The sequence below is a fragment of the Scedosporium apiospermum genome (genome assembly GCF_000732125.1).
Source record: "Scedosporium apiospermum strain IHEM 14462 chromosome Unknown SEQ_SAPIO_0132, whole genome shotgun sequence".
Taxonomy (NCBI): domain Eukaryota; kingdom Fungi; phylum Ascomycota; class Sordariomycetes; order Microascales; family Microascaceae; genus Scedosporium; species Scedosporium apiospermum.
Window position 1 is genome coordinate 2003509 of NW_015971833.1, and position 11872 is coordinate 2015380.

At 50.7% G+C, this 11872-nt stretch overlaps 2 protein-coding genes and 1 pseudogene across 2 annotated transcripts; all 3 read left to right on the forward strand.

Moving 5' to 3' along the window:
• Positions 1–245: 245 nt before the first annotated feature.
• Positions 246–2223, forward strand: SAPIO_CDS9276 (uncharacterized protein; the record flags this gene model as incomplete). Its single annotated transcript, XM_016790714.1, has 7 exons — positions 246–292; positions 662–813; positions 915–1242; positions 1315–1426; positions 1531–1677; positions 1744–1854; positions 1906–2223. The coding sequence occupies 7 exons, from the start codon at positions 246–248 to the stop codon at positions 2221–2223; spliced, it is 1215 nt and encodes a 404-aa protein (XP_016640017.1).
• Positions 2224–3992: 1769 nt separating this feature from the next.
• Positions 3993–9393, forward strand: SAPIO_CDS9277 (annotated as a pseudogene; the record flags this gene model as incomplete).
• A 472-nt stretch (positions 9394–9865) lies between these two features.
• Positions 9866–11140, forward strand: SAPIO_CDS9278 (uncharacterized protein; the record flags this gene model as incomplete). Its single annotated transcript, XM_016790715.1, has 3 exons — positions 9866–10053; positions 10329–10346; positions 10675–11140. The coding sequence occupies 3 exons, from the start codon at positions 9866–9868 to the stop codon at positions 11138–11140; spliced, it is 672 nt and encodes a 223-aa protein (XP_016640018.1).
• Between the last annotated feature and the right edge of the window lie 732 nt (positions 11141–11872).

The window sequence follows — 11872 nt, forward strand, 5'->3', positions numbered from 1 at the left end:
AATTAAAGGTGCAGACCATGTCCGAATTGTCTAGTGACTTACCAGAGTATGCTCCTTCTCTATGCAACCCCCCTAGTCACTGCTCGCGAGATCATCTGTAACATACTACGGTGCATGGGTTACCTTAGTAAACCGAGGTAGGAGGGAGGACGATATCGTGAATTAAAAAGGGGAATTCCTGAACTGAAAACGACAAGTCATACACAGCGCATGGTATGATGGCACTACTTACATATCAACAAAACATGCTGCAGCACGACGCCCCTGGCCAGGCATCCTTTGCAAACTACAAGTACGAATTAATGTTCGAAACCAATGTTGGATAAGTCTGTTTCTACTGAGGTACAACCTTGAAAGATATGTTTCGTCCGGAGGAATTTCCTCTGAGCCGGCCCACTGGGGCAGGGGTTACTAAGGGAGTAATGACTTCGGTAAGTCGGTAAGTAATTGGGCTCAGGCTGTTGTTGTGTGACGGGAATATGCTTTCAGCGGCGAGGTATCGGGTCTGCACTTTTATATTGATGGTTTTCCACCCGCGCTTGTGCTGGCAATCTGGTGATCCTCCGTGGTTATTTTCCATTGAATCCTTCATTCGTGCTGGCAGGCACAGACCAATACCACCTTCCGAACAACTGAGCATTGCAATGGATACTCTCCTTAGGCGTCGGCAAGTCGTGGAGCCGCGACCTGGTGACAGGGTGGTACCGCTCCACTTTTTCGAGAACAGTCTTCTCGTTCAAGGCAATAACATGGCTGTATCGCTCGTGTTTGACAATGTGCTTGACCCGGAAAAGCTCCGGCTGTCACTCGAAGGTTTAGTTAGACGAAAAGGATGGGAGAGATTGGGAGGGCGGCTGAAGAAGAATGTAAGCTCTCCTGGGGTTCACGTTTCTTTTCAAAACTACCGTTGGCAGCGCCCTTCCTAACCGAGAACCGCCGTATGTACCAGGCTTCCGGCAAGATCGAATGGCACATTCCTGTAGAGTTCACAGCTGAGAGACCCGCAATAACATTTACTCATGTCGACCACGGCGTATCTGCGGCATCACGTCCAGCGGCCTCTCGAATTCCAAAACCAAGTAGCCGCCCGGCTGTTGTTGGTGATCCAGATGACCTCGCGGACTTGGCATGGGAGTCTGGTTATCAACCGGGCGGCATCAAGGACTACCTCGCCTCCGACAAGCTAGTGTTGGGACTGCGTGTCAATTCCTTCACCGATAAGACCATCGTGGTGCTGCAATGGTAGCATGTTGCCTTTGATGCACTCGGTATGCAGTACATTGTTGAGGGCTAGAGCGCTATGCTCTGGGGTAGGGAAGACGAGATCCCCACGCCGTGCAATCCCGATTCGGATCCGTTTGACGTACTGGCCCAAGGAACGCGGCCCGCCACAGAGCCACATGTCCTTACTGATCGCCGAGTTGGAGTGGGTGGATCATTAAGTGGGGCTTGGGATATGGGATTGATATGCTCCTCCGAGCCAAGGAGAACCGCATGGTTTGCGTTCCTGAGACATACTGGCGACCACAGCTGGAAAAAGCACTTGAGGAGCTTCGCTCCTCGGCCATCCAGAACGGTGAGGACGCCTCCAAGGTTTTCCTAACTGGAAATGATATCTTAACAGCTTGGACAATACGCTCCGTCGTCACATCCATGGGCATGACCCCTAGTAGGACGGTATGTATTGACAACTAAGAACTCATTTGGTCCCAGGACACTCTAACCCCGCCTTGTCACTCTCAGGTTGCTGCATCCATCGCCATGTCCCTTCGCAAGGCGTTTGAGGGTGATCTCATTCCCAACTCTGCTACAAACCCATATGTTGGCAATGCCTTTGGCTGGGCCAACATCCTTGTAAGCGCAGGGGACGTCGCTAGCAAGCCACTGAGTTGGCTTGCATGCCAGGTGCGGCGGGCAATTAATCAACAGGGGACGCGGGCTCAGCACGAAGCTTACTACTCGATGGTGCGGACATCTGGCACTGGCCTGCCAATCATTATCTTTGGCGATGGCGGCATGGCCCAGATCGGCAGTTCCAACTGGTCTAAAGCTGGTCTGTTCAATCTTGATTTTGCACCAGCACGCAAGGTCCCAAGGGCGGCAATGTTCCTTGCAGGCCTTGATATGTTCAAGAAAACCACGGGCCTGTCAAGCCCGCGGATGGGTTTTTCGTCTTTGGCAAGGACAGTAAAAGCAACTACTGGACCTCGGCTTACAAAGTAAGGGGCCAATGGGAAAAGTTGGAAAGACAGTTGAAGAAGGAATTTGAAGATCTATAAGTCGAGCGGAATACCGCAGGAGGAGGATGCTAACTCATAGTCTTAATCCAATCTTCCTAAGAACAAAATGATTTGGAAACAGGTGAAGATTCCCAGGCTATATTGACCGACAGATGACCTCTGTTCCAGTGCCAGTCATGGCCGGGATCTAGTTGGAAGAATTTGGAGAATAATACGCCTTGAAGATTTATGTTGGCGCCCTCAGCCGTTGGAAATATTGGCTGTTGCGTGTCATCATCTATGCAAATATGACGGCCCTTCGACGTGGTGCGGCTTGATCGTGTACATCAACTTCTAAATAATGGTAGCGACGACATGAAGAGCAGCGTTTTGGTACTTTCAACTGCATCTTGGTATCTTCATCCCTAGTAGTAACCGTGAGTAAGCTATAGCCTACCTGGTCCACAAATAAATACAAGGTAATTTTAAGGAAAAGGCATGCAGGAGACTGTCGAGTCTCTAAATGATCCAGAGAGCGCTCTGGAGTCACTGCAGCAATACATCCCTCTCCTCCTTAATAAGCGAGTTCCGATCTTCAAGGCGGCAACCTCAACTCTTTTCACACCCGGTATCCCCATCGTCTCTGCTCTTGAAAGTAGCAATCCCCGAAGGCCATGCTTGACTTGAGAGCGAGTTTTGCGGGCCCTTCGTGGTCGTGATCTTTCTGGAAGTAGACTGAACTGATTGACTGTCTCGTGACTGCTATTATCGGGTAGCGGTTATAGAAATACACCACTGGCTGAGGCATGGCATGCGTCCTCTGACATGGCAACCCGGATACGGAGCTCTGGGATCTGAAATGAAGCAGGGGTTGCGAAGTGCCACTCCATGTTGGAGCTGTTGACCGTGGATCTGGCGGACGTCAACGGAAAGCGTCACGGCGTTTCAACAGAAGCACAAGGAATGTATTACGGTTCTCCCGAGTCATATCGGATGTCGATAATGCTATTTTACCAAACCTTTGCGTGAAAGACACGATTTCTCAAATTCCATTCAGAATATGCGATTTGGCACCTCAAGACCAAGTCGGTTCCATTCTTGGCTTGGGGTGTTTTTTCGTCCGCGGGTAGATCGACGAAAATAGATTGTTATCAACGCCTTTGATAGGTGCCAAGTCCTTAGTTTGAAAATGACAAGGATGAGGCGGGACCAAGACCACCCGAATGTGGCCGAACTAATCCTAGAACAGGATAGTGTTTAGGATACTCTCGACAGAACATGAATGTCATCCAGGACCCTTGCGGCCTGGCTTCCTTCCTTCCATGGATACGAAGAAACCTGCCCATTCGTTGAATGAATACGTCGAATGAGAATATTTACGTAAGATTCTAAGTTACATCCTCACCACGGAATTCGGCACTACTGCCAACTCCATCCTTTGCCTCCGAGGACAAGGTACGGGTACACCGCTAGCCTATCAATACATTCCTCTTTGAGTCTGTAGAATGGCGCCAAAAGTCGAAGGCCCAGCGGGACGGGCCAACTCGTCCTCCGCGCGCGGACAGATCAAATGAGACAATGGAGTAGCCCAGCCAACGTCTTTAACCCCACCCCTCCCTCATCTTGTCTCCTTTCTCGTCTCCACTTTTGCTTCAAAAACCGAAGCTTTGTGGATTTGAGCTGCTTCAAAATCAACCTCCAACCCATTGTCTGGGGGAGGAGACAGGACGGGACAGCGTGAAAACGACAGGAGAGAGAAAGAAGAACACAAGCATGAATATCCAGTCGTCCATTAGCACGTCCGTCCTATCGGCGCTCTCCTCACTGCGGGAGCTGCCGAAGGCGACAGCTACTGGTGGGCTCTTGGGGTTGCTGGTCGCGGCGTATTCCGCCCGCGTGGTCTATCAATGGTACCGCCTATCGCATATCCCAGGCCCATTCTGGGCCAGCTTATCTAGTTATTGGATGATCAAGGTGACTCTCGACGGGGCGGCGCCTGATTCTTTCAAGGAAGTGACGGATAAATACGGTGAGTGCAGCCAATCTCGGCCGAGACCCTATCACGCTTTTCGGAATGGTCGCTAATGGCTGACAGGATCGCTGGCTCGGATCGGACCAAATGAACTACTCACAGACGATCCCGAGGTGCTACGGAAGATGATGGCTGTGAGGTCGCCCTACACACGAGGGCCTTGTAAGTTTATATCGACGTCATGCGGCATTCGTGCTCTTTTGGATCTAACAATCATTCATTAGGGCATGGTGCCCAAAAGTTAGATCCTAGCCGGGATAACCTAGTCTCCATGCGGGACGAAGTCGCGCACCGAGAACTGCGTGCCAAAATGGCTGCCGGGGTAACTTCAACTCTTGCCAACCCCTTTGACAGAATGCGGAACTACCCGTGGAAGCTAACAGGGTCCAAAAAATACATTAGTACTCTGGCAAGGAAAACCTTTCGATGGAAGGAACCATTGATACCCAGATTGCCAAATTCATCGAGCTCATCGAGAAGAAGTACATCTCAACCGGTACAGAATATCGTCCAATGGACTTTGGCGAGAAAGGACAGTATTTCACCCTCGATGTCATCAGCGACCTCGCCTTCGGGCAGGCCTTTGGCTTCCTAGAGAAGGATGATGACGTATTTGACTACATCAAGATCACGAAGGCCTTTATTCCTCCGATGATAGTTATCATCCACGTACCTTGGCTCGCTAGGATAGTTCACTCACGACTTCTTCGGGGGTTGTTTCCCAAGGCCAGTGATAAGGTTGGATTCGGGGCATTCATAGGGTACGTGTATCCCCACGTTATCATTTCTTCTGCTACGTTCCCCCCTTTCTTCCTTGGAATATCCCACAAACTGTTTTAACAAGCCAATCTGACCAATCTTGTCTCTGGATATAGTGTGACAAACAAGGCCGTAGCGGAACGTTACAAGCCTGGCGCCGAGCAGAAATTCGACATGCTTGGCTCGTTCATCCGCCACGGACTTACGCAGGAAGAAGCATCAGGAGAGGCGCTCCTCCAAGTGATGGCGGGCAGCGACACATCAGCGACAACTATCCGAATTGTGCTACTCAACCTCCTTACGATCCCCCGCGCCTATCAAAGGCTACAGAAGGAAATTGACGACGCCATAGCAGCCGCGAAGATTTCGTCACCCATCAAGAACTCGGAGGGGAAGGACCTCGTATATCTCCAAGCCGTGATTAAGGAGGCGTTACGTATGAACCCTCCCGCTTCGGGTCCATTTTTTAAGCAGGTGCCTCCTGGAGGCGACGTTATTCATGGCATTTTCGTTCCAGCTGGCACCCAGATCGGCTCGTCAGCCTTTAGCATCCATCATTCGAAAACCATCTTCGGCGAGGATGCCGATGTCTTCAGACCGGAACGCTGGCTAGAGGAGACGGATCAGGCTCGACTGGCGAAAATGACTAGCACGGTTGATCTCGTCTTCCACTACGGCAAGTATCAGTGTTTGGGGAGGCCTGTTGCCTTGATGGAGTTCAACAAGATTTTTGTCGAGGTAAGGATCCGGCGTTTAGACTTCCCTGATCCTCCGACGAGTGCTGACTTGCGCCACAGCTATTTCGGCGATTCGACTTTTCTATTGCCAACGCGCAGAAACCGGCAGAAATAACGAATTTTGTAGGTTCAGATTCCCTAAACATGGGATACTGGTGATTTAAACTTTCGACAGCTAATGTGCGTATCTTGGACGACTTAGGGAATATGGATGATCGAGAAATTTTGGTTGCGGATCGAGAAGCGCGCAGCGTACTCCAGTCCCTAGATCTTATTTTCATTCAGTGCTTTTTGTGGGAACAAATTCTTCTTGACTTTACCTTTTCATACCCAGGCAATTCCCTTTGAAACTGCATATTTGGCATCCGCTGGAAGCAAGGAAGAAGGTAAAATGATCGGTCGTTTGATACCAAGCCTTCAAATTACTTAAATAATTAAATACCTTGGAATTATTACCTTTTTTTCCTCCAACCTTTAATCGCGGAGAGTGAGGAGTGAAGCCTGGCCGGGGCCACCGTTGGAATGCGGGGGGGGAATCGTTTTAAGCCCGATTGGGCAGCACCTGAAGGCTCTCGAAACGCGACGCGACTCCAGCGCCAGACTCAATCCCGAACAGCTTCTTCAGGATATTTCATCTGGCCGCGTTTTCAGGCCCTTCTCTGCATTTTATATCATAACTCATCAATCCAGTGTCAAGCTCCAACCTTGAAGTGTCCCGATATAGGATGCCTCGGCCCCCATCTCCACAGGCACCATCTTCCACGGGTGCGGAGCATCGCGATCCTGATGACGACCCGGTTGATCACCTACGCACGACGTGCATTTTTGCGGCTCTTTCGAAGCTGTACCTCTCTGGGAAATTCTCTGACATGAAGATTGTCTGCGGCGAGACAACCTTCTCAGCACACAGGGCCATCGTATGTCCTCAGTCACCTTTTTTTGATCGTGCGCTGTCGGGCCAATTCCAAGTACCATGCCCCACCCATAGACTCCTAATTGAGTGAACGTGCAGGCTAAGTAATAGCATGATAGGAAGCTTCAACGGGGGTAATACAGCTTCCAGAGGATGATCCGGAAACCCTGCGCCGCTTCCTCCAGTTTCTGTACACAGGCAACTACGATGACGGGGTCACTCCAAACCCAGAAAAGCCATCGGAAACATCTAAGATGACCCCTGAGGAGGTCGCCGAAAACCTCGATGAAGAACCCGGGGTCTACGATAACGAAGGGGACGGAAAAGAGTGGGATGAGGAAGGCGAGGAGGAAGAGGAAGAGGAAGACGCCGACGAGCCAGCAGAGGAGTCAGAAGACTTTGGTCCCAGCGATACCCCGCTACCTAATTCTCCCGGTGATCCCATCGATGCGAAGGTCTACATTAGAGATCTCGACGCGGAGCTCCTTATCCACCTCCGCGTCTACATCATGGCCCATGTCTACGACGTCCCCTCCCTCCGCCTACTAGCCCGTGATCGATTCTACCGCGCGGCAGAGATGTGTTACGCCACTAGCGAGGGTTTCCCCGACGCGGTGGATGAACTCTACGAGAAGGTTGTTGAGGGGGATATTGCCCTTCGCGAGATCGTGTGCCGGCTCACAGCCTCCAGGTACGTGACCGATGAGAAGTTTAAAGAGAGGATCGAGCCAGTGATGCGGAAGAGGGGTGATTTTGCAGTTGGGGTTATCAATTGGATTGTTCGCCGGAATACGACGATGTGGACGTAGGAAGACATCGGGCAGGATATCGATCGATGTCTCACTGATGATACGTGCAAGGGTGAATGAGCACGAGGCCAAGCATCTTCCGAGTTTAATATGCTGTCCCTTGTAATTTGGAACATTTGTGACTGACGAAACAAAAACGTGCTATTTCTATTGTCGAGTTGGATGTGGGTTTCACAGATTCTGCATTGCACTGCATTCTTCATCAAGCTCTTCATGTGATTCTTCAACACATCACGTGGTCCCTCTCACCCGAAACGACTTGCAGAAGTCGCAACGACGATGCGCTTCGTTGGGTTAGCTTGATACCCCAATGCATATTTTCTGCTTGGCACAAAAGGTGGGGAAAAATGGAGGAAAACTCGCGCTGGCGCTAGAATTAGTTCCCCCCTAATGCCGCAAATGATCATACTCTCTTAGACTGCTTGCCCCGTGAGTATCATTTCTACAGAACAGCTCTCTTAGGGTCATAAAATGAGCTCTCCAGTTGCAATTATCGGCGCCGGTATCACCGGACTACTCGCCGCGCAGGCATTGAAAAAGGTCCTAGAGCCCCAAGATCGTACCCCGCTCGCTTGTATTATGTGTCCTGGAACAAAACAGAAGCTTACAGGAATATACGTCAAGTAGAATGGCTTTACCAACGTTGTCGTCTTCGAACGAGAGGTAAACTCCAACATCCGCAGCCGTGACTGGACCATCCTCATCCACTGGGCCCTGCCCATCTTGCGAAATCTCCTTCCCGACGAAGTTTGGCAGAGTTTCCCTCGCGCAGTCTGCAACCCACACTTGGATTTCAACGAAGAGATCGAGTGTCTGCCCTGTTTCAACGGCGTCACGGGTGACATTTTATTTAGGAGTCCGACGCCGGGGGCGAGACGCATTACACGTCAAAGACTTCGTGAAGTTTTCATGACAGGAATTGACATTCGATGGGGCAAGGAGCTGACAAAACTATCGTCGACTGCGGATTCCGTGCAACTTGCCTTTCACGATGGAGATAGCGTCGATGTGGACTTCGTATTTGGCGCAGACGGCACGTCATCAACAGTTCGCGAGTTACTCTTGGGGCATGACGCTGCTCGCTCTCAGCGCTCGGGTTTGATGTTCGCGACCGGCATCATTAACGATGGTGACGTCGCGAAGATAAAGCGAATTGTGGATGCGCACCCAGTGGCAGCAATAATGATGGGCACAGATGCAGTTGCTGGATGCGGAGGCAAGCCTGCTCTTTCACCCTGATATTCCGCGTTTTATTGTTGCGTTGGCGGTGGCGCCGTGCTAGCACATTATTCCGAGACATTAACTCTGACATGCAAGTTTACAACAGTCATGTACGTTGATGATCCTGCCGATATGTCGACCTGGGCTACCTTCTGGGTCAAGATATGGCGAGGTGAACCCGTTGATTTACGAGACCAGGAGGCCATTGACTATATCAAGGCGAACACCAGTGATCTCTGCGAGCCGTTCCAGTCGGCAATCGATGGGACCCCTGATCACAGCCCGTGCAATATTGATGAGATGAAGTACTGGGTTCCTATTCCTTGGGACAATCGGTCCGGTAGAGTGACCTTGGCGGGCGATGCTGCCCACCCAATGCTACCATGTAAGTTGGACAATAATATGTAGGGACAATTCTCGAGTGCGTCGCTGATGGGTTGGTCTTGTGGGGCGAGAAGACCGCGGCCAAGGATTACAGCACGCGATCGAGGACGTCAAGAATTACGTTCAGGCCCTCCTCCAACTGTCTGAGTGCGCAGATCCAGCCGCGAGAGAGAAGGTTATGTCGGCGTTCGATGCCGAGTTAATTGAGCGGGGTGCAAAGGCAGTGGAGCAGTCTTTGCAAGAAGCTGAGCGCTCATTTAACATCGAGACTGTCGGGAAAATGCTGATGGCCACGAAGGGACACGGGAAATTGGCCTAACTCATATCGCATCGTTGGATCGGTCGCATAGGCCGGGATGTACTAGAGAAGAATTAGTAGAGCTCTCGGAATGTAGTCACTAGATTAACCTTGTTTTCAACACTGAGTTGAGAAGATGCACGTGATATATCACGTGAATACAATGAATACAACCGAGGCTGCTTCAACCCAGCCCTTCAAATCTGCCCATCAAGGAGGAGGGGCATAAACTTGGGACGAAATCCTACCCACGCTTGATGCACAAGAAAGACCGCGTAGTCTTGAAATATACGATATTCAGCTCTTCTCGTTGCGTTTGATCTACAAGAACTCGTCATAGTCTCTGTTGAGAGTACTTCGACACTACGACCAAGTACTCCATCCCACAGGCCTGGCCCCTTCCAAACGACCTGGCGGCCCGCCCTAGCATCAACCCCTGTCGAACCAAAACCCCGAAAGAGACGCTAAATTTGCTAGCGTCGACACTAACGCGATGCCTGCCGATTCTGAAGTCGCAGAGAGAGACGATAGCCCTGCCAGAGAGTCAATCCACTCCTCACGGGATCTTCCCCCAATCGAGGCTGCGAGTGAGCCTGGGGAAGAAGACGAATTTTTGGCTGAAGGCTACGATGTCTCATCTGTTGCGACAACGTCAGTTACTTCAACCGTCTATGCGCATACGTACGAACATGGGCGACGCTACCATTCCTTCAAGAACAGTCGGTATCCAGTACCGAACGACGATATTGAGCAGAATCGGGAAGACATGAAACATGTAATGATGCTTGAGCTTACGGACGGGGTCTTGCATTATGCCCCGATCGGTGATGATCCACAACTGATATTAGATATTGGCACTGGTACTGGTATAGGATTAACCCTTTCTTCAATCGTCTCCCCCTCCTGTTTCCTGGTGAGGGGATTGTAACTTTTGCTAACCTTTGACGGTGGTAAAGGGATATGGGCAATCGATGGTATGTGACAGCTGAAACGGTCCCCGCCATCCGCTTCTTATCCATAATAATAACCAGCACCACCCGAGAAAAGCCGGGGATAGGTATCCCAGTGCTCGTGTGCGTGGCATCGACCTATCGCCTATCCAACCTCTATGGGTCCCTCCGAATGTGGACTTCATTGTAGATGACTGTGAACTGGACTGGTTGATACGCGATTGCGACCTTGTTCATTTCAGGTTCATGGTCATCATCCTGAGAGATGTGCCCAGAGTTTTGAAGAATGCTTTTGAGTAACGTAGCCCGCTTTCCTCCTGAAATAATATCCGGCGCGTTAATTCTTCTCTAGTGCTCTGAAGCCCGGTGGTTGGATCGAACTTCAAGAGCTCCACGGCGCCCCCTTCTGCGACGACGGTACCATGCTACCCAATGATCCCGTGAAAAGAATGTATGATCTTGCCGGCGAGGCCTTTTCCACCTTTGGGATGAACACGACGCTTCCCGCGAATCTCGAACCTCTCCTGCGCGCCGCCGGCTTTGAAAACATACAGTGCCACGTGAAGAAAGTACCTATCGGCGTGTGGGCTAAGGACAAGACTCTCCGTCTCGTTGGGATGTATCAGAAGCTTGCCGTAGTCGACATTATGCCAACCTTTGCTGGGCGGCCCTTTGAGGCCCTGGGAATGTCGCAAGTTGAAAGTCAAGTGGTCTTGGCGATGGCGAGGAAGGCCCTTGAGGACACGGAGGTACATCGATACTTTAACTATTATTTCTGGTATGCACAAAAGCCGGGTGGGGGCGTGGGAAAGGAGTAACTTTGAGCTGATCTGTCAGCTTGGACGCGCCCGAATCTATTGGCATTTCTCGTAGGTGGTCGAATATGAAGTCAATACCAGACGTCAAGGGGCTCGATAATGCCATTAACTCGATCATCCGTTCGACGATAACATGAAAATCGTGCTTTTTTCTTATGAGATAATTAGTAAAATTAGTAAAATTCCGCTTTGGCAAGTTGCCAATATCATCACCCGGCCCCCTGGCCTTGGCTGGATAACGTCTCTACCTTTTCTCGCCGTGGTGGACCACGTCTTAGTCTGAAATCGAAGCAGGCCTGTTGAAGCCTAGCCCGAGTGCTGGGAGCTAAAGGAGCGCTGGTTCTGTTGGAAGCTAGTCGGGAACGAAGCCAAAGGGATCCTCTCTGTGCTGAAGTTCCTTAACTAACTCGGCGGAACGAGCGTATCCACCTCGAAACCCATTCCTTACTCTGATCAGCCCTCGCAAACCGAACAAACTAGCGGATAGCTTTTCGTCCGAAACTAGCATCCCCAACTTTTCCTCTTATGATCCCTTTTCCATTCGTGATGCCAGTCAGCCTTTTCGTGCCAGTCGAGTAACATCGAATAATAGCTGGAGTCCGCTATTACATTATAAAATTAGAATTATTACTAATGCAGTATTGACAGGGCGGGACTGCTAATGTTTTAGTCGCTCCGGGACTTGACCATGTGGACCGATCCGTCAATATTTCTTCTTTCCGCGCCAGTTCC